General features: G+C 39.3%; 1 protein-coding gene across 1 annotated transcript in view; it reads left to right on the top strand.

Annotated features, from left to right (window-relative positions):
• The window catches only part of LOC310956938 (roundabout homolog 2-like), a gene marked incomplete at its 3' end in the record, with an annotated part of 87,609 nt that overhangs the window by 42,716 nt on the left and 20,963 nt on the right, over nt 1-23,930 (top strand). Inside the window, exons 3-14 of the mRNA XM_083927315.1 lie at nt 9,422-9,579; nt 9,734-9,854; nt 9,988-10,126; nt 12,721-12,857; nt 14,190-14,201; nt 14,742-14,866; nt 15,769-15,940; nt 20,080-20,285; nt 22,125-22,206; nt 22,322-22,487; nt 22,999-23,165; nt 23,267-23,388. Of these exons, the coding sequence (XP_083783441.1) occupies nt 9,422-9,579; nt 9,734-9,854; nt 9,988-10,126; nt 12,721-12,857; nt 14,190-14,201; nt 14,742-14,866; nt 15,769-15,940; nt 20,080-20,285; nt 22,125-22,206; nt 22,322-22,487; nt 22,999-23,165; nt 23,267-23,388 (1,607 nt within the window). The remainder of the gene's footprint in view (nt 1-9,421; nt 9,580-9,733; nt 9,855-9,987; nt 10,127-12,720; nt 12,858-14,189; nt 14,202-14,741; nt 14,867-15,768; nt 15,941-20,079; nt 20,286-22,124; nt 22,207-22,321; nt 22,488-22,998; nt 23,166-23,266; nt 23,389-23,930) is intronic.

The raw sequence follows: 23,930 nt of genomic DNA, 5'->3' as shown, positions 1-23,930 counted from the left end.
GGATAAAAGGCTAGATTCTGATCCCTGACTCATTTTCCAGCTCATGTTGTACATCACCGCAATATTGCTGAAAGAGTCTGTGATATCCATGGTCTTTGAGGAGAAATAATCAGATCTTCTTGTTCTATATCTTGCTTTCTTCTATTTTTTTGCCATTTTTTCTTCTCTTATATTTATCCAATAACAGACAGAGCAGTTTCCAGGTTCAATTAGATTTGGGAGAGGTTCCTTTAAATACTCAAGAAGATAGTAAAACAGAACATTATAATTAATTAGGAATTTAGCATCCTTAAATGCAAATCATGAACTAAGGTCATGTGCAAAAATTTGTATAATGCCCTGCACACAAATGTGCATCTGGATTTACAGTTGTAAATAGATGAAATAGTCAGAGGAGCAGGCAGATTCACAAAGGTTAGTCTGAGAGATAGAGGAATGTGTTCGAGTGAAGAAATGTGTGGAGACAGGGGTAATTAATTATAGATGTGGAAATGTGGTCTGAGGGAATGCTGTTACTGTAACTAGAGGCATGGCAAGTGAGGGATGAGGGGATGGTGATGTGGTGGAAGGGGGGAAGGGGAGAACCCTCCTCCTATACCATCTACAATTTCAATTTACATTACATGACAGGAGAATGGAGGTTAATTAAACATGACAATGCTTGGGCGTTTATTGTTAACCCTTCATGGTGGTTGACTGGCTCCTAACTAAAAGGCCAAAGAATGCATAACAAATATGTTCCAGTCCGCGCCAAAGTGTGAATTTCCATTCAAATATCTCACGGAAAGAGAAGTTATGAGTAATGATGAGTAAAATGGCCCTTATGGTTGTGTGTGGTACAGATTTGATTGAAAGGGGCAAAAAAGCAAAAGTCCTTTGCATGTTTAAGACCAAAAATAACGGGAGTAATTCTAAAGTCAACAAAGGGAAAAACAGCATTCATCATTAAATGTTGTTATCCCCAGTTTATACAAACTCAATTGCATCTAAAACTCTGCTAAATTTTGTTTTGCCAGAGGCGTGTCCACTCCTCACTGTGCATCTATTTCCAACCTTCATATTGATGCTAATTGGACTCGACACTAATGATACTAAAAAAGCAAAATTGAAGCAGTGCTAGGTTTTTTGAGGTTGGAGACTGCTGAATTTGATTACCATGGAACTCCTGATCTCACGCTGCCTTGGAGATTAGACTTTATGTTTGGTTTCAAAAATGGAAATGAACTTGGGTCATATTTGGTTCATATTTGCTACAAATTGTTGACGAATATGTTTGAATAAAATAAGGGACATTTTTTTTACTCACACACTCAAGCAATGGTCAGTAATTTGAATTAATGGTAGTTACGGGACAACAACCAATGAGTTACTAGAATGAAATGATAAAGTGATAATAATGAGTAATATTGAAATGTTGTCTACATGCTGGGCGCCATATTCTTTCTGTGAACATGGGCCTTGATTTACTCATGTAGTGCCATGCTGCTGGAAAGGCAGGATTATAATAGGTAATGCACTTCTGTACTGAGCTTGTAGCCTTGGGGGACACTGTGTAAACGTTCCCCATCTCCCTGCTGAGCTCAGTCCTGACTGATTGCTGATGACTTTTTTAGGGCACAGACATGTTAAGTTGTTTATTTATTCAAAAAATCCCCAATGCAAATAGCCCTCTCCACTCTAGATTTATCCTGCCTCACCCTCCACCCCACCACCATCACCAAAACACACACACACACACACACACACCCCGATTGTGTGTCGGCATATCTGTCTTTCTTTTTCTGTCTGTCTCTTGAGCAGTGATGATATGTTGTGGTGGTCATCAGCAAAGTTTGTGATATAAGAACAGGGCATCTTTTTTGTTTTTGTTTATGTCTGTGTGTGTGTGTGTGTGTGTGTGTGTGTGTGTGTGTGTGTGTGTGTGTGTGTGTGTGTGTGTGTGTGTGTGTGTGTGCATCCATCAGTGTGCCTTTTATGCATGTGACAGATATGGGACATTCTTGGCTGCCGTTGTGAAAGTGACACAACCCTACAGGCTATGGTGTCCAAAATGAATCTTCAGCAAACTCCAAACCACAATTTAGCAGACCACTGTCATAAGAAATCACTTAGCTGTTGTAATGCATTTTCGGAAGCTGGATCACTAACTGTATAAAGCTTTACAACAGTAGTTTGGTGAGTTTAGTTTCAAAATACCTGACATGATGCTCAGGCACGTAATATATATAAAGGAATAGCACCTGATTGTTGTTTAAACCTGCTATGCCGAGAGCTTGTCCACATGCAGTACATCTCCTCTTCATTGCATCTGGGATTTCCAAATGGTAATACAGCCATCTGCTATACCCAACAACTCGCAAGGTGTAAGTGTCTTCATCTTGCCTCATATACAATTCTGTTTCTTTTTGCCTCTGCCCTGTTGCTTTTCAGTTCTACCACAACAGTTTTCTTTTGGATGGGGTTACAAATTCCCCTGCCGGAGCAGCAGCCTGCCTGCACAGGCAAACACACAGACACAAAGACACACACAAGCATGCACAAGCAAACAAGCAGATCGCTTCAAAAATAAACAAAATGATGCATGAGTTAATTGGGTTGTAAGTTTGTTACCCATCACCATCTGTATGTCACACCTGATTTACTTACCATTATTGGTTATGAAGTGAATGAATGTCTTTTTCAATTCATTAATGCTCTGAACTTACTCAATTAGCGCCAAATTAATAGGTCAAAAATGATTAGAAAATGCAACTCCTTAATCGCATCAGAGTTTGAATCTCACTAGCGGCTGTTTCTGTCACAGATGCATGAACATACATGGATACTCTATATCTACATCTGCATTTTACTGATGACATTGATTGTCCAGGCCTATTTAACCTTATTGTATTGCCTTTGCATTTTATTGTTCATTGTTCAATCTACATTCCTTGATGATGTTATGTACATTAAACAACAAACAACAAATTGAAGGAAGTCATTATGATAGGAATACCCTTTACTTAACCTGATATGACAGATGGTTTGTTACAGAGAACCATCAGAGAAGCCATCATTGGAAACTGTTTGTTAAAAGAAAGGTACTTTCAAAGAATAGTTGGCAGGTTGTTGGATGAACCATCTGCCTATCAAACTCTTGCTGAAGCCAGTTGGAAAAAGAGTGAAAAACATTTTTTCCATTGAGAAAAGCCGTCAGTGCTGTTCTTTGCTGTACTTTGCTCTTATTTCAATGAATAAATATTAAAATAACAATTGCTAACAATTGCAGCATCTTCACTGACCTCTTTAGGAGTTGCTATTGTTGTCTTAAACAAAAGTCTCCTCTCTCTGTCATCACGCTCACCCCTTGATGCCATGATTCTTGTATGATATCGTGAGAATCCACCTGCTGTGCAAAGGAATACTTTTCTATGACCGATGCTAGAGACCTGGTTGTTATTCAGCTTTAGCTTAATGTCAGCGAACCCCAAACAGTAACACTTGAGCTGCTTACTCATTAGAATGATTTAAATTAAAACAAGACTAAAAATCTACACCATGCAAGCATCTCTGTAAAGCTGCAATTGTGGTGGTTTGAGCCAACTGCTAACACATATCTTAGTTTAGCGTGTTAGCATGCTTACATTTAGAAATTAGCACTGTACACATCAGGGCTGTCAAGTGTCATGCATTGAGCGTGACAGTCATGCATTTCGGTCTTTTATCATGCACTCCTGCCACACATTGTATTTCTCATGCAGAAAAACATTTTATAATAAGCTGCAGCGCAGTAGCGCCGCTCTCACGATGGAACCGGCAGGAATCAAGTGCATCTTCTCTGGAACTCAGTTGAGCTGCCACTTACCAGCCAATCAAAAAAAAAGATGGGGGCTACACAATGGTCAATCAGAAAATCGCACCTTTGTATCTGGGTGAGATTTAACGCAACAACCAATTAAAAAAAAAGCATAGTTTTATTCATGTGATTCTTTTTTTTTGTTTCGTAACTTTATTCACTCAAACAGACTTACACCATTGATTACTGTTCGATCTTCAAACAATATAACAATAGTAAAAATAACAATATCGCTCGAGGTAGTGCATATATCATAATTAAAACAAAACATTTAAGTACATAAATCATTACAGATCAAATTCATTACAAATGGCTTTGGTTTTCGCAGCTTTACAGTCGGTGCAATACTTTAGTGTGTCCAGGTGGGACTTAAAGTAAGGAATGAAAACAATTAAATTAGGTTTCTGGTTTGCACATTTAGTGGTATGTATATAGAATGTACCTTATAATAAGAAAATATTCATGACATAAAAATAACCCATATTTGATAAGAAATATTTTTTTTAAATACCCTTAAAAGAGGGAAATGTCATGTAGTGTTTGACTAAAAGAGCATTCCCTAAAAATATGTTGTGTTGTTTCATCTGTGACATCACAAAAGGAACAGAGAGGATCAACATTTAACAGATATCTTACAATGCCAGAATTAACAGGATAACATCTGTGCATCCTAGGGTAATGGGAATTAAGCATTTGTATTATTTCGTAACTTCCCAAAGTATGGGACAAGTTAACATTTTGACTAAATGATGGGAAAAAATTATGTGGATCACAAAAGTTATTTCAGTTCATACTGAGGAGGATATGAATGTGTGAACCAAATGTCATAACAAAACATCCAATAGTTGTCAAGACATGTCAACTAAAAAACAAAAAAAATAACCTAACAGTAACTATAGAGGAAAGCCAGGGAAACAGCAAAATGATTCAGATTCCCCCTTGGTGGAATAGTTGAATAGCTGTAGAGATATTCACTCTGGGCTAAAGTGGTGGACTGACCGACAGACTGACATTGACACCCCTAGAGCCATAGAGATATTCACTGTGGGCTAAAGTGGTGGACTGACCGACAGACTGACATTGACACCCCTAGAGCCATGCTGCTAGCATGGCTTAAAACAAAGGTATTGTTGGTGACAGGGACTGAGGAGAGTTGGAGGTCCCATAGAGGTCCCATAGAGGTCCCGTCATGACTGTCAATGTCTGTACTAAATCTCATGGCATTACATTTTACTCTAAGCCAAAGCGGTGTAACCACAACTGACAGACAAAATACATTGCCATCCCTCAGCCATGACAAGGTGACTATGCTACAAACAAAAAGCATTGTTCCTTACTTTTATTATTTTGGCTCTGTCATAGCATAACACTTAGCAACTCTGACATGAATCCTTATAGAGAGACAGTAAATGTATACAAGCCTAGTGGATACACAAGGCATTGTGTGTGCAATAGGAAATGCATTATCTGATAAATGTGCTGCAATGTATCATCACCTACTGTAAAGGAATAAACAGGCTCCTCTAAATGAATGTATTTGTTACCAAATTAAGTTGATATTCTACATTAGAATGATTTGGGAAACTGAGCTGAGCAACGTGCATCAAGATCTCAAGTGGGAACTTCATGGATCCGCTGGTGAAATGGTGAAATGAAATCCAGTTGTAGAGTGCTGCTGTAGCTGAAGAGGGTCTCAAGAAATCAGGATGGTAAGACTGAATATCTCAAAATGCACATCAACCACACCCCCCTCCCCTCTCATATTAATCATATAATGAGTCCCTGTATAGTTATTTGTATTCAGATACTTCCACCTTGTCCCATTATTTTACCACCCATTGTGCCATGAAATGAAGCCCATTTGCAAACCATTCTCCTTCTGATTTGATAAATGAAACTGGTGAACGAGTGAGCCCCCTGAATGCCGTGTTTGAATAATTGAGCAGTACTCAATCAGACAACATTAGGCAGTGGTGGCGGGCCCCGCCATCTTAAATAATTACCATCCAACAACAGACTACACAAGGGTGCTGCCTCCACAGGGGCTCCACATTTGAGATCAATAGATTAGAACAACACCACCACCACCTCCCCCCCCGCCAAGCACACACACCACACACACACACACACACACACACACACACACACACACACACACACACACACACACACACACACACACACCACACACCACACACACATCTCCCATGCCTTGATAAACACCACCTACAGCAACATGCAAAGGCCTGTCATAAAAAAATCCTAACCACAGAACCGACAGTATCTATGTATTTCGACAAAGACCCCACCCCCATACCCTTTAAATTCACAGTAGACATTTTGTGTAATTAGTTAGTCACTTCCAATTTATCCAGACATGATTTATTATGTACACTATCAATCAAAATTGTAATTTTGGGATGATGTGCAAATTGGAAATATCCCCGAAATTGAAAAAATAAGTAAAACGTACAGGAGAAATAAGGAATTTGAGGACTTTTAAATGAGGTTGATATAATTGCAAATGGCCGCGACCTTAAAATCTAGTACCTGTAGAAGCCAACATAATATATTTCGTTTATTCTGTTGCTGTTGTGTCGCAGTTACTGTACATAAACGTTATTGTTTAATTAAACTATCAGTGCTACTTATAATAAAAATTATATAATGATATATAATAATATGATACTGTACCCATTATCTGCCTTACTTTTGTGTAATATGTCTTGAATTATCAATTTTTTTCCTGTCTGTTGGGTTTTACAGTCTCTTGAGGCAAGCTTTGCTTTTTCAGAAGCACCTATAATGTGACAACACATGAACAGAAAGGTTGTTGTGTGACCGGATGAGTGTTTTCTGTTTGGAATGGGTCACTAAGCGTACCGTACCATGTGTCAGCCAGCCAAGCATAAGGTATGTCTGTGCCAAAGTGGTGTCTGCAACTGAGACTCATTTACTCCCGCACAGACTGGCTGTGATCGACAGCTGGGCCGAGGGGGCCTTTGGCTCCTTCCTGATTTTCTTTTTCACTAGAGGTGTCCCATGGGACTTGGAATTTGTGCTACAGTATATCAGCAGAACAGCTTATGGCTGTAATGAGAATGAAAAGCAAACAGAATACCGAGCCAGTGTTTTCATTCTATGTTGCTTCTAAAAACTATCTTTTAGTTTTAGTTATGCACCATGGATTTGATGCACATTATACACATCTAGTCTCAATATGCTGTTGACTCACAAAACGTCATAAGTGACTATTCTAGTTTAAGTTTTGAATGAAGTCACAGATGCAACTGTGACACAGATTAACATCCTGTAACAAAGTTGGTTAACTTAAAAAAGTCAAATCTGTTTGTTTGACCCATCCACCACCCCAACATCCTCCCTACACAGACTTTAGGGCTTGTATCTCATAATAAGATGCTTGCACAATGGAGCTATACAGATGGGGAATCTGATGTTTCTAGCAGAAGTACGTAAATGGAATAAACAAAAAGAGAAAATTGCACAGATATCAAATCCAGTGATATCATTTTATTCCTGCAAGTATGATTTATTTTCCCCTGTTAGTATTCATTCTGAAATTAGAAATGACACTTGCCAGCAAATATGTACTCACCAGAGTTTCTTTGACAAAAAAACATATTTTATTCTTTACAACTTGTTTCTTTGATTTTCACAGTTGATTGTAGCTGTTGGCACACATGATACTGTATTATTCAAAATATGCCTAGAGTAACAGTTTAAGAGTTTGTGTTCACAAAAACAACATGTCATAAGGTATTAATGCAAAGCGAGCACAACTCATTGCAGGATCCAAATTGTAATCTCTATTTTTAACCACAATTCCAGTAATGGCTTATAGTACAGTTTTTAAATTGATATTTGGGATAACAGTTTTGACAGAAGTAGGAAGTTTTGAAGCTGTAACCTTTTAACTTAGCAGCAGCTAGCTCATATCTCTGTTCAAAATGCACAAGTAAGGCTTTCACAGGCATTGCTTGACGATTCTTGATGTTCTCGCTCCTTTGAACACAAACTCAAGAACAGACATCCCTGCCATTGATAAATTACATGCCTGTCCAACAGTGGAAGGATGCAAGAAAAAACACTCATAAAAGGTATTCTAATGAGCTAAAGGTGTGGATGTTCAAGATGTAAAAAAACTAAACAATTTTGGCATATTTCACCAGCTGTATTTCAAGTAGCTGTCATGATTGCAGGCTATTTTGTTCTGTATTATAGAGTTGTTGCCCTTCTGCTAGCTACATTATTAAATCCACTACAGAAAAGTGTACTGGTCAACTTTCCACATATTTTTCAACAGGAACATCGCAGAAACATGTGCAGCTGTTGATAAGATATTCTGAAGCCATTTTACCCCTGGTCTTAAATGAGACCTTGCACATGTTCCCTCGTCATTTCATAAAGCTACATAGAGGAGTGTTTCAGTCAATATCTCTGGCTCTTTCATACATGCTGTGGTGCAGCCTCTTTTCAAGCAATCAAGGTCTGACCCTGTGCCTGCTACAAAGTACAGGGCCCATCTTCAAACTGCTGTTTTCATCCAAGGTTTTAGAAAGAAAACTGTTTCAGCAAGACTAATATATTTTATCGGTCAAAATCATTTGAAAATATGTTTTTTTAGAGCCTACAGTGCAGCGTTTGATACTGTAGAGTAGATTGAATTGATTATTGTATCGCATTTTTAATATAATGTTGCGAAATGTCTCTGTTGCTATTCCAGGTTCCCAGTGGATGCATTTTTAATGATTTGATGACCCTTTGACTTTCCTTCCAGCACAATCATCAGGCCAATAGGTGTATACTTTAATACTGTACTTGTACACAAGAAACTACTTTAACTTTAATGGACTGAACTCATTCATACTCCCCGGAGGATGAACCTGTGCTATTATGGACTCCATAAAGTTCCCTTTTCACACAAGCTCCAGGTCAAATTGTCCACCTGACTGCCCAAACATGTGCATTTGCTGTCACCACTATGTGGGTTTATAAAAAACGACTGGTGTTTTAATGTTCATTATGAAGTTAAGAACAGTATCAGTTGGTTATTGTTCTATCCAACATTTTCCCTAAGTGGGATGTAAAGATATTTGTATTAGGAAACTGTTATAGGTCTGTAGAGATTTATCGAGTAGTTGACTTATTGTCCTAGACCTCCCTTGTGTGTTGCTTCGAAAGTTTTACTTTCCTTTTATGTTTTTTGCTCTTCTGCAAGTGTCTTTACCATATATATTGTACTGTTAAGCCTACCTGGCTTTCCACGCTCTTACATTTAGCTACTGAGATCAAAGATGAGCCTATACTTATACCCTCAAGGGGATTGCTGTGTTAATAAAGACAGAGAGATTGCTAAAGGTCCTGTGAGGCAGTCTACTTGATAAAATTATCTTTGGACTCTCACATTAGAAAAGGGTGGTAGAGGTCAGTAAGCCCAAGACAGCTCAGTCTCAGAGTGCCTTTCTGGTTCACTGGAATCTGATGAAACTTCAAATTAATAAAGTGAATGGGCCACTGTTCCAGTTGGGGGTAACAACCACTGCTTCCTTTATTTTAATCTTGTAGTGTTACGTGACGACTTCAGGCAGAACCCACAGGACGTGGTGGTGGCGGTTGGGGAGACTGCCAGTCTCGAGTGTCAGTCTCCACGCGGTCATCCAGAACCCACCACCTTTTGGAGGAAAGATAAAACTCGTCTTGACCTCAAAGACGATAGGATCACGGTGGGTTACTCTCCAGGGAGCACTCATCTGCCTTTTATGTGACCCTTAGACTCTGAATCACACACTCCATGATTCACCAGTTCACATTTGCCAGGAGCTGTTACAGTGGATACCACTTTGTAATCAACTGGTTCATTGTGAATTTTTTTGTCAGGTTCGTGGAGGAAAGCTGACCATCTCAAATACCAAGAAGAGTGATGTGGGGATATATGTGTGTGTGGCCGCCAACATGGTTGGGGAGAGGGAGAGTGAAAAAGCTCAGCTGTCAGTGTTTGGTAAGAATTCTGACATATACTCTTTGCCAAAAGGAATAAAGCACGGTATTGACTGCACACTAGCACAAACAGTATCTACCAGTCTGTCAACAGTATATTAAACATCTGTGTTATGTGTGCAACCCACATCCAGAAAGACCAGTGTTCGTGCAACGGCCTGTAAACCAGGTGGTCTTAGTTGATGAGACTGTAGAGTTCAGGTGTCAGGTTCACGGCGACCCACCTCCTACACTGCGCTGGAAGAAGGAGGACGTGGACATTCCCCGCGGCAGGTGAGGGTGTTGTGCATTTGTTCTTGGATGCATGTATGTTTGTGGGTATATTCATAGAATGGATATGCTGAAGCACAGCTAATGAGAAAAAGATTAAAGATATTACACACCAAAATTAATTTTCTTTGAGCTACTCATGCTAACAACAAATGAAAGCCTGTCCATTGGTTGCTTTTGACAAATTCTCACTTTCAAGTACCACTGTACTTTATACATGTGTGTACATAAGACACTAAAATATGCATAGGTAGACACTAAGCAAGATCATATTTACAATCTAAAGCAATCATATACAGTAGCCCCACGTGTAGTAGTATATATGTGAAGTTTAAAATGCCCAGTCAGTGATTCATTTCTGTGGTAATTTCTTTGTGATGCTGTTGTATTGGATTGCATCATATTGTAAGGTGTTCCTGGGTTAGGGTTCACTCTTGTGTACCCACATCATAAGCACATGTTAATTGCCTTGCAATCCCATTAGAGCACTTATTTTTTAAGTCATTATCAGCCTGTCATGTGGGTCTTGATAGTTACTGCTCAATGCTTTATACTTTTAATTACAATATGTCTCATTATACAATCTGGCCATCCATCAAAACCTTTTAGTTCCTGCACAGTTTTAGTATAGGTTAAATAATTTGTATTCCTTCTTTTAATCATAAAAAACTATTAACAATACATTTAGAACATACTAGTATTAAGACTGCAAAAAGGGATGACAAACTGTGATTTCTGCAAATGTTTTACGACTAAATTGAGCATTAATTACTATGTTTGTAACAAACAGTTTAATTACAAAATACAGGCAAGCATTCTCTCTGAACCTGTCGACCATTTCCACGACAATTTTAAACACATCAGGAGAAGGCATTTGGCTTTCACTTGGTAGCTTATTTAAACTGCTTATGGATAGTTGCATGTAAATCCTATAACATCTAAAATAACCTGGTTGATCCTGGATAAACCTTACCTACTTGTGAGAAGCCTGATTAAGATGCCTGATTTAATTTTATATTAAATCAGACCTAGTAACCGAGTAGTAAACTGTAGCAGTGTTTTTCCATATAGTCTTGTAATTTGTGATTTATTCCTCACTTTAAACTGTTCCTCTGCTTTTGATTGATGGAAATTTGTCAGCTAAAACTAATTATGAATGCATAATTAACTATGTAATTATGCATGTATAATTAACGAATTTGTTCTTGGATATGTATTAGGTTACTGATATTGCTAACAAGCATCAGTTAAATCAAATACAAGAGTATCAATTTAACAGCTAAAACATGAAGTACACATGGAGCATGTGATGCTCAAAACCTAGTGAGTCAACAATGATAAATAGGTCAACTAAAAAATTTTCCCTACAAAAAGAGAAAAGTTTACTTCTGTTACAAGTTTAATTAACACCTGTTGCAAGCCATCACTGCTCCATGAAAACAGTGGTGCGTCAGAATATATTGTGAGGTAGACTAAGTGCCTGTGTCTCTGTCTGACAGTCCGTCTGCCTACCTGTTTTGTGCCCTCTACCTCAGTACCCCTTGACTCTAGAAACATGTCCTACTTTCAGACCTGCCTCGCCTCACTTCCCTCCTTCCACTTCTTTCATTCTTTTCTTAAACCCGTCATTCTCCTGGGAAGGCTGTATCTGGGTCAGAGATGTGCTGTGAATGGAGTCCTCAGCAGTCTCTGGACAGACCCTACAACCCCCATCGATATTCTCCCCACACCCTTTGCAACATCTATTTCAAATGTGACTTTTTCTCACCCCTTGTGCCATTTCTCTGCCTGACTTCTCTCCCATCTCTGAATCAGTATGGCTGGCTAGACAATTTCACAGGATCTCTCATGCCAAAAGGGACCCCAGAGAGGGAGAACCCGACTCCTTGCTCTTCTACTCTTTCTGTCTGTAGCCCCTCTGACGCGCTTATCTAAACTCTAGTAGCTGAGATGTTTCTCCCACTCACCCACACCCACCCACAAGGGCACCACTGCTGCCTTACAGCATGCTACACTGGTGGATGCACACTGATGCATGGAACATATCTATGAATTAGTTATTTCTTACTGCTCGGCTCATTCATCAAATTCAGTTTGTCAGACTGTGCCACTCCCTTACTCTCAGACTGTTTGTCTATCTCTTCCTTTCTCTCCATCTCTTTGCTCGCTCTCTCCCACAAAGACACACTCCCCCCACACATATAGTATAGCATACTGCACAGCCCACACCACAGCGGGTAGCTCGTCTTTATAAATATTGAAATAGTGGAACAGTCAGGGTTCCAGCTGAAAGCACCTTTCATTTTGCCATGCCTTCATCTCAGCATAATTGCTCCCCTTTTTCTCCTTCTGTGGCAGTGTGTGCAGCAGGGAGTCTTAATTGTCTTAGAAAGTCTGTCTTTATTCTGTCAAAAATGACACAACCTTTATAAAAGCTTTACTCAGTTTACTCAACCTTGATTCAATTTCTGCGTTTGTTGATAGTATTTACTTTAATAAAATGAGCATTTTTAATATGCATAATTGCTGTTGATCTCCCCGTTTTTTAACGTGAGGTGTCGCTTGACTTGATGTCACTGTTACCTCTCTGTCACCAGGTATGACATCAGATATGAAAAAGAGGACTTCCTGCTGAGGATAAAGAAAGCATCAGTCAGTGATCAGGGAACCTTCACCTGCCTAGCAGAGAACCGTGTGGGTAAACTGGAGGCCTCTGCGTACCTGACTATCAGAGGTGGGTAACTACTTGTGGACTCACTCGTAGCAAAGCTCATAACCCATCCCTCATATTTTTTGTGTCTCCCAAGCAGACCCAAGGACAATCAGTCCTTTATTGCCCACTTTAGGAGCGTTATTGCCCCCCTGCTGTAAGGCTCGGGTCTGGCCTCAGCATTTCTTTTATACAGCGGGCTGATGTAGTTGATTGCTCCAGATCTCCAGCCAGGCTCCAGATATGAGCAATCCAACCAGCTTTATGTGAACTGTTATGACTTCTCCTGGGGGGGTCATTCTCCATCCTGCCCACTCACTCCATATTTACAGCACATCAATGTGAGGAAGTTATTTCTTAGTAACAGTTGATATTGTAAAAATGAAAAATATTGCTATTTCGCAAATCAGTCCCCCCCTCTGCTTTCTATTTACATTGTCATTATAACTTATTCATAAGGAACACCTGGTTTTGGAACCAACCCGCAACATATTCTTAACACCTCGATAAGCATATCATACATACTGTACACATCACAAAACTCATACATAAACTTTATTGCTTTATACTTTATACATTCTTATTCTTGTTCCTATTACTCATGCATGAATTGTTTTATATCCCGAAAAGATGTCTTGACCCAATCTTAAGAGTAGTCAAACAAGACATATATTAAGTGATATAGCCCTTATGTCAAGCCAGATTTGTGCTTGGGTAAAATATAATAAAACATGTATAGTGAGTTAACACAGGTCACTAATAAAAAAAAAAAATGCTGCACTGAGGCAGTAAAACTGGACTGGACATTTTCAAAAATTTGAATTTTTCCAAGGAAATCACATTAATGAGGTAAAAGATAAACCTTAACTGAAGGTTGAAAGAGACAGGTGCTTAAATTGTGCATTTCAGACAGAGGGTGAATACAGTTGTATTCAGAGAGACAGCATGAGAATAATGTGTTTTTATGGACACTAAAGCATGTAATCATGCTCTAGTAGGAACCCCAAATAAAAACCTGAAAATGACCGTAATATGGGACCTTTAATCTATTCTAAGTGTGCCTTTGTCAAAGATCAATGTGACATAAGTGTTACAGATACAGTTTGAGCTAGTGGTTTTTGGCAATGGTTACCCTCTCCCCTCACTTTGCCAAGATGCCATTTACCTGAGGCCCATGCCATCACCAGCTTTTGGTGACTGAGCTCCCCCCCTCATCCCCCCTGAACATCATGGATGGAAACCCAACTCCATCTCATTCATTTCTGATTTTCATTCTTTTTTTCTGTCCCTCTGGTATACTACTCTGCCTTCCTTCTCTCTGTGTTAATCTCACCCACACCATTGTTGTGTCACCAGCTCGCCCCGTCGGTAAGTAAGAGCTGATCCCATTGTGCATGCATTGCTCTCTTTCTGTTTTTGATCACACACAAGTATGCATGTACTTTTGTGGCATTCCACAAACACATTCATCAAACTAATATTGGACATGCATATCTACATTGTCACTATCAAACCTTGACTTCATCTGACAGACTTCATAGGCAGCTTGGATTCCAATTTACCACCTCACTTTTTTCAAGGTATCCAGATACAGTATGATTGATATGCCTTAATTAAAAAACTGCAATTGAGAAGGATGTTAAGGTACCCTGCAAATGATCTGTTACAGTTCATTCTGATGTTCTGGCAGCTGAATGAATGGCTTGTGTGATTGACATAGTCAAGAAATAGTTCTTTAAGAAGTAACAAAGACCTAGTGCATGAATCTTTTAGCTTGTAGCTGGTACTTCAGTCCAAGCAACTTTCTTTTAAACTAGTCCTTTTTTAATATGCACTTTGGAAGTATTTGTGACTGTGTATTTGGACTTGCTGCTATTGTGTTATGGTTTATTTTACCTTTAACCTCAGAGGCGCCCCAGTTCGTAGTGCGACCCCGTGACCAGATTGTGGCGCAAGGACGAGCAGCTACCTTTCCCTGCGAGACCAGGGGCAAACCTCAGCCCACTGTCTTCTGGCAAAGAGAGGGTAGCCAGGTGAGGATACTGACTTTGAAAAAAATTTACTTGTATATGTTTATCTATAGGTATGCATAAACAAACATACATTTTGCAGAAGCATCCAGAGTACATCAACTAAAATATAAAAAATGGCCAAGGATCTGACTAAAAGGATCAAACCAGGTTACGGTGGTTCTGTTCCGCACACAGATAATGAAGTGGTCATTTATCACCAATCTACACCAGTGTGACTGGCAAATTCACTTAGCAAGAAACGATGTCATGTGCAGCATTAGAGTCATTAGACATAATGAAAGCAGGCTGATGTCCTTTCCTGCCCGTCAGCTTGTCTGCTTGGGGTGCAGAAACGGACAACGCTGATGCCTCAATTTCATGCCCATGACTGCAGGTTATTATAGCAAGATTATCACTCTGGGGGTATACTGCCATTCAGACCTAGTAGGAAAAAGACATTGACCCACTTTTCTGACTAAATTGTAACTAATTGAAGGAACATGTAAGCAAATTGAAGACATGTCTTGAACACAGCAGCTATTCTTTTAAAGTCAGTTGTGTTGGTCATACGATGGTTTTTGTTTCGGTATGATTTAAACTACTCAAGAGCCAAGAAATCGCATTTGAGTTCATGAATTTTACCAACAGAGCTACTGGCAATGTTAAGGATATGTGCTGTAATAGCCCCAATAATCTATTTAAAGCTGTGGATCCGTTTTTGCGGGACACAATATCCATAGATATCTATATGAACTATAGTTCATGAGGCTTTTACTTCACATTACAGTCTTAAAACAACTCGATACAGAAGTTTTAAAGAAAATTTCTCATCTCATCAAGTGCATTATGGATTCCAATTCCTAGATTGTATACCTTTGGGTTGTTATTGTATTGACATTATTTTCCACTTTTACTCCCTGTAGGATCTTCTGTTTCCCAACCAGCCAACACAGGAAGACAGCCGTGTTTCTGTGTCTGTGAATGGAGAGTTGACCATTTCATCTGTGCAACGCTCTGATGCTGGGTATTATATCTGCCAGGCTCTCACCGTCGCAGGCAGCATCATGGCCAAGGCCCAGCTTGAGGTAGCAGACGGTAAGGCTGAACTCACACATACTAAAATATGAAAGACACTTTATTTTAGTTACATTATGTAATGAAACAGCACTAACATTGGCTAATAGCAATTATCTTTAAACAGTGTAAACCTTCATTCTTATTGTTGTGCCCTATTAGTTTAATTACTGTATGCATCAGGGAAGCATGCACAGTATTCGTTAATACAACACATTATGTCATGATTGCATGGCTCAATAAACAGGTAATTTCACCAGAATAGAACCATTGCTTGCCCCTGCATTGTATTATCTGGTCCTAATGCCTGGTAGTTGACATAAACTGCTTTATATAATAATTTCCTAGAATTATGGACAAAGTATAAACTTGCAATTACAACAGCAGTTTGAAATTACAGTTTCTTTCATATAGCTTAGGTTTTACTTCAATCACAGGATTGTTGTAGCAATGTTGTCGGAGGTAGCATAATAACAACATTATAATTTAATAGCCTTGTCAATAGTATTCTGTATTTGTATGTGATGCGTTTTAATTGTGATGCATAGAGGGATTTAAAGTCATACAACAAACAAAGACATATGCTTGCAGCAGTCTGGCTATTCAAAGGTTATGTGTCTGCCCACACTCAGATTGGCAAAGAGGCATATGTTCTAAAAGCCAGTCACCTACAATCATTCATTAAATTATCACCTAACTGTGGTAAATGTAAATGGTCTGAAAAGACTGAAGCTGTCTGAAATAAAACTATCTCCTTGATGGAGAGACACTTTACTTTTTTCTTCCTTTTTTTTGACAAATCTTTAATGTCAACATTAAGTGCTGAGCTGCTGCCAGCTGGGAGCTGTTTATGCCCTTCTCTCCATTTGTTTCTTGGCTTTTTCTCCCACACATTATTAAATTAGCATCTGTTGAAGTGTTTTTGGAGAGGAAATGACTCCAGTTCTGTCACTCAGAGGAAATTGATCAATATGAAAATGTTCAGTGCAGAGCACCAGGGATGGGGGAAATGTGGTTGATTGATGGCTGTAAATGGAGAGTTTCCACATAACTCAAGATTAGGGATGTCCAAGAAGATCCTGCTCTGGATGTGAACTTTCCAAACATCCAGATAAGGAGTAGTGCTCCAACCAGGGCGTTGGGTCAGAATGCAGGAATCTTGCACTCTAATGCGCATACACCCAGCATTCATGAGCATGCAAGCTGAGTAAGGGTGTTTGTGAGAATTAAAACTGAGGCCATTTCTTTCTGAAATTTGTTTGAGAAGACAGACAAGTTGAGATGCAGCAGATGTGGTTCGTTCTATAGATATGAAACTGGGTCAGCATTAGAATTCAATGTAACTGCTGGGAATACAAGCTGACCATTGCCGCTGCCCTCAACAGAAGCAAGCTACACTCTGTTCAAAGCAATATTTCAAGCCTACAGGGGAATATTTGATGCTAGATTTTTTGTGTATCGCTTCAACCGGTCCAACTGATTCCTACAGACGCTCAGGATGCCTGGAGGTTGAAGTTGCTGTGATGCTTGATCAACTAGTACAAAGGTCGGTCCGTGTACATTTTGACCGTTTGTTTTTTTCGTTTAAACCAATGAACGAGAGAGCGGAAATACCATGTTTTTTTCGTTATTTCGTTTTGAACTATAAACGAACAAACAAACGGTCAAAACGTAAACGGACCGTGCTGTGTCGTAGAGGGATTTATGCTTCTTATTTGATATATGAACTTAACATCACATCCTTAAAGACCTAAGGGGTTTGACTGTTGGGAGTTGTGACTGGTTTTGTTCAAAGTGCTGAATTCTTTCTTTATGGCATATTGTTTTTGAAATGCTAGCTTGTTGTTGTTACCATAGCTACGGTAAACATTCAGGTAACGTTAGGTACGTTAGAGTACCATTATTATTATTAATATATGGATAAAATACAGAACGACAACCCATGATACTTTATTGATATACTAAGAGCTATAATTAACGTTAGAGGCCACAGAAGCTGTATAATTTAGCCTATATTAGCTTAGCTATAGGCTTCAAAACAGTAAGACATGAAATCCAGCATTTCTGAACAAAATCTTCTACAATAGCAATAGTCAGACCCGTTAGAAGAACCATAGCCAATGTGTTACGATAAGTTATTGGATGGCTGTTAATCCACAACACGTCACTGTATCACAAGTCAGGCGCCATTCACTGGCATGGTCCCTATCCGGACACATCCCGTTTAGAGCAGTTTCCAGTCTTTTCTTGGTGCTTTTAGAATTAATTTACATACTTCAAGTGAATCTACAAGTGATATTTCATATTTGTACATGGACATTTGTACATCTAATTAATAAAGAAAGTGATTTTAATGAGAGAAAGCAGTAAGAAAGTTTGGGCGACGCTCAGCCTGAGCGGCTCAGGTGGAATGAAGAAGACTTTTACGCTGTATTTTGGAGCTATTGAAGCATGTCATTTATTATGAAGGAGCGAAGTATGTTCCTGGATGTGTTGACAAACTTGTCTCTGTCTGGAGCTCAGTGTTTACGGCGAGGATATCAGGGCGTCCAAGTATGGCCAAGGGTACCATACGGCTAACGTTAATTCACCATTGTAAGCATCCTTTTGAACGTCTACTGTAAACACAAAGCTAAATCTGGCCGTTAAAACAATATATGGTTACAGAAGTAAGAAGTTAGACTTTAGTTTAACACCATTAAATAAATGAAAAACATTACATGAGCATTCATATTTGTAGGTTAAACAGAAGGTTTGATAGAATTTAAAAACTGTCTAACTGGTGACATTAATCTGTTACATGGTGATGTTGTAAGATACTCAAGCAATCTAACGTAAATAAAGAAATGGAACACAACCATAAAGACACACTACCATAATAGCAAATGTAGTGCTTAGGTGACATTTACCCACACAGGTAAAATAACACCAGGACGTGGTCTGAGCAGCCTCCTATAGAGATAAGTGATAAACAATCCCGAAAAGCAACATTTCATTATTACCTTTGTCACAAAAGCCCGGAGTGATTGCATTTCTAAGACGACTGCAGCTAAATTAGAAACAGCAATATGTTGTTGTTGGCTCTATAATCACTTGGGGGTAATGGTAGCTTGCTATACGGTACATGTAATGTTTTCCTGAAAATATAATACTAGACTGCCTGCCTTTAGCCAATATAAAGACTAATGCTCAACTGAAGTTGCTCATGAAAGACTGTTTATTGAAACATTTATTTAATCTTCATAGCACTTTCACATATAAGTGAAATCCCAATAAGTGCTTGTCAGCAACACGATGTAGATAGTGTTTATAGTAATGTCCACAATTCTTCCTCCATAATCATTGGCATATCACATATGGTTCTGCTGACTGCACCTGCACCTAGTTGTACTTGATTTCTCTGCTTTCTTGAGTTGCTGTGTTCCTCATTGTGCTGAAGGAGGTGTGATGACAGATAAGGCAGGGGGAACCTGTTGTAAACACTTGTACGAATAGAGGAAGACCTGATAACAGTGGAGAGCAGCAGTGAGGCAATTGGAAGTGTGTGGGTGTGTGTGTGTGTGTGTGTGTGTGTGTGTGTGGGGGGGGGGGGGGGGGGGGGTTACAAGACCTAGAGAGCTTCAGCACTCCAGAAATTATTGTTGCAGAGTGCAGAGGCTGTTTTCTGGATGATATAACATGTTTTAAAAAGCTTTAAAAGAGCTGTATTGTTGTTCTTTGTGGCATGTTAATTAAGGGTTTAGTTTTGTATGTGTGGGGGGGGCGGAAGTTGGCAAGAGGGAGGGAGTACAGCCATGAGTCAGAGCAGGAAGAGAGCACCATGGGTGAAGCATAGTTAATCCTCACCTAGTAATTAAAGCTCAAAGGTGTGATGCAGTGCCATGAGCGCTCTAACTGTGGGGAAAGGCTCACAGAACCATCACTTCCTCTCACAACAAATCCATCAGATTGAACCCGAACATCTTGGGCCTGCAGTCACTAATGCAATTAACGCAATCACAAATTAACACCTTATGATAAGGTCATGTGTTGTTTTTTTTCTCTTCAGATCAGGCAAACTCTTACTAGACTGCAGCATGGCAAGACCATGACATCAAAATTACAGTGCTAGAAATGTGTATGTCAAAAAGTAACACCTCATCCTTGATTATTATCCTTAGCCTTGAAGGACCGCCCTCCACCGATTATCCGACAAGGCCCATCCAACCAAACACAGGCATTAGGGGGTGTGTCGGTTCTAAGGTGTCAGGCCTCAGGGGACCCAGAACCCACGGTCACCTGGCGAAAGAATGGCGCCAGTCTGCTTGGAAAGGACCCACGATTTTCCCTGCTTGAGCATGGCAGCCTTCAGATCCAGGGTACCAGGGTGAGTTGGATTACAGAGAGATGTACAGGTATATACATAGGAGTTAGGCTGCTGCATTGTACATGTAGCATTATGTGGCACAATGGCCTTATATGCTAGACACTACAGGTGAATAGGGTAAAATGTTTAAGTGATAGATCTATTACACATTTTCTGAAATGTAATCATGAAAGATGCAAATTAGGTGTTAGGGCATTCATTATGTCTCATAATATTCCCAGAACAGAAATGTGAATATTGGATAGAACCAGGTTCAAAATTATTTTTCATTTTGCTGACATATTACAGTCAAAGATTGTTACAGAGGGGATTTTGAGTATTTATTTTTCTAATTGGAAAATACTGCCATAAAAATTAATAAATAAATCTTCTCTCTTTATGACTTAAAATTCAGGCTAATAATCATATATGAATAAAACATTCTGTAAAAAACATCAGAATAAAGTTCTCAAGTCATTTTCAGAAAACAAAATAAACAAGTATGTGTATTTTGTTTTATTTTCCTTATTTCTATTAAAAGAATATTTATGGAAGTGAAAACAGCACATAATCTTTTGCCTGAAGTGGCCATCAACTCTATTGCATATGATAACATTTTACATGGGGACTTTGCTACAATAAAGCTTAAGCTTTTGCCAAGGTTCCCTTCCTTTGGTCCATGAAATTGTAGCAATCAAGTTTCACAGACAATCATTCTATCAGGACCTGGGGATTCATTAGTAAAAACAAAGGATTGTTAATTACTCTGTGAGATAATGTTTTACCCCAAAATGAAAATAGAGTTGTTTCCTACAGTATATCAGTTGAATCTCCAGTAATTGTGAGGACACACATTTCACGTTCTACTTACTGGAAAGTTCTTCATGTATACAGTGCAATGCAATTCATTTAAAATAGCTGTGTAATAAATACACATATAACACAAAAGCACAAACACACATCTAGTGTTAAAGTTTTTTGTCTTTGTACATCAAGTCCTTGCATGTGAAAGACGAACGAGAAACCCTCTCATCTTCGAGCTGATGTCAGCTGAATGTAATTTAAATGGACAAGTGCAGTCATGTTGCTTTTAAAAGATGAATAGTGAATATTGATTTTGAAGTTGTTAAACGCTGCTATTTAGTCTGAATCTCTGAGGCAGCAGTTAGTCTCGAGGACTCAAGGACAGGGACAAGTGAGAGGAGTCTAAAGGGGGTAATATTATGGAGGAAGTGCAATATACAGTGTCCTGTCACAGTGTCAAAGTGCTCTTACGGTGTCACTATCTCTTGAGATATAGCATAGTTGTGAGTGACTCCTAAGGCATTGGCAGTATAAAATAGATTGTCATATCTCTTATTCCCTGTGTCAGCACTGATGATGATAATGTTGATGGCTATGGAATATGAGGTGACTATTATTGGAGGAAATCAATTAAGGAAATTAATGTAAGCTTTTACTGGGCTCTTTTTTCATTGGCCAGTGTTAAAGTTTTCTCATCTACTCTCCGGCTTTTCTCGAGCCAAATGCAGGCCAGTGGAGGTTAATGCATTTTTACTGTACTACTAGCTGTGAACCTTCTTCACAAGCCCAGAGTGACGCAAGAGCTTGTAGAAACCATCTGGGATCAGAGTTACAAAGACTATTGGAGTCAGTCGAACAGGCTGAAAATCTGTATTATCTGTATTACAGAGAACATCTTTATGGTTCAGTTTCATACAGACAGCTTCACCTAATGCTTAGTGTTCAATTTGGATACTGTAACAACTCTGAACTCTCAGCCTAGTTGCTTAAATTTCTGCAGATTAAACGGAACTTTGTTTGAGCCTTAATAATAATATAATAATCTGTCTTCCTTAGCTGTCTGATTTGGGGTCGTACACGTGCGTTGCCACCAGCTCCAGTGGAGAAACATCGTGGAGTGCCTACTTGGATGTCAGAGGTCTGCTTCAGTGGAAATAATTCATATGAAAAATTAACATATGCATATCAAGCATAACATTGCTTAATGTATTCCAGGTATTCATTTAGTCTCTCTACATTTCCTCCTTTGTCAGACTCCACCGACCTCTTAGACTTCATGTCTCACAACGCAACAGCCCTCCCAGGGCCGCCCTCCAAGCCAGAGGTCACTGATGTTACCAAGAGCAGTATCTCATTGTCATGGGAACCAGGGCCAGAGGCAGGCTCCCTAGTGTCCTCCTATGTCATCGAGGCCTTTGGGTATGTCTATGACCTATGGCCTCCAGCTTTATTTAGTGACCCCAAACTTGCATGGCAGTAACAGTTGTGGGGGGTTCTGTGGGCACTCAATCAAGCCAGGGCAGTTTCAAGCAGAATATTCTGGAGGCTTACAATTCAATTCAGTGAAAAATTGTTCTGGTATTTAAATTTGAACGTTAATGATTTGGCATGTAAAAGCTCACTTCAAGCATGAAAATATTGGCACCTCAGAATTAGCTTTTTATTATTACCATACCAAAAAGTTGAATATGAGAAAGGACTACAAATGTATACTGAGTGATTACTGTTAAGCCTTATTACTTTGTTTGATGATGATAGAAAGGGTTTCTAAAGATTTAATAAGAGAGTATGGCATTTTATTATTGTGACGTGATTTATGCTTCAAGTCTCTGAGAGCCAGTCTACCAATGTTGCCCAGAATAAACTGTCTACACTACTTTTATGAGAACATCTTCCTAATTAATTTGATTTAATCATGCTCTCTCTACAGTCAGTCAGTGAGTAACAGCTGGCAGACAGTGGCAGACCATGTGAAGACCACTGAGTTCACAGTCAAGGACCTACGACCCAATACTGTCTACCTGTTCATCATCAGGGCGGTCAATGTTCAAGGGCTGGGAGACCCGAGCCCCATGTCTGAGCCTGTCCGGACCCAAGGTAAAAAAAAATATTAAAATAAAAATATATTGTAAGGGAATCTTAGCGTTAAGCATCATTACTCCACTCTTCATGCCTGCATTTCTCTCTCACTCTCCCAGACATTAGTCCCACAGCACAAGGAGTGGACCATCGTCGTGTACAGAAGGAGTTGGGAAATGTGGTGGTCAGCATGCATAACCCTGTGGTCCTTAGCTCCACTTCAGTGCAGGTCACATGGACCGTGAGTAGTTATATAACTTTTTCTTAATTTCAGTGATTTATAGTAGTTTTACCTTCAAACCAGAGGAACAGATCCTGCCTCAGCTGATTTAAGAACTTTATCCTTGGCATGTCACTATGTTTTGGATAGTTGGCACATGCACAGAGTAAACACTGAGGGATGGCTGGCTACACATTCATAGTTTGAGCAGCTGGTGCTCCATCAATTTAGAATGGTTTGAGGTGATGCAGGAATCAAGACTAATGTTTCTGTTCAGGACAAATACATCACCATTAGGTGATACATGTGTCAAATGAGGCAGTTTGCAGTCAGTCCTTTATCTGGGAAATGTTAGTTCTGTCTGTTGGCAAGGTGTCCCTACTGCCTGCTGCTGTAAGTTAATGATACACCTTGGATGGGCTTGCACTAGTTGGCTATTTCATGCTGGTCTGTACAACAACCATGCACTGTAATACTACTCTCAGATTGACACAGTGACAGTGTGTGTGGATGTCGACCGAGCACCATTTGCAGACTTGTTCATTACCCAATGTAAGGTGTCT

The sequence above is a fragment of the Echiichthys vipera genome (genome assembly GCF_963691815.1).
Source record: "Echiichthys vipera genome assembly, chromosome: 14".
Taxonomy (NCBI): Eukaryota; Metazoa; Chordata; class Actinopteri; order Perciformes; family Trachinidae; genus Echiichthys; species Echiichthys vipera.
This window is presented reverse-complemented; position numbering and strand designations above follow the sequence as displayed.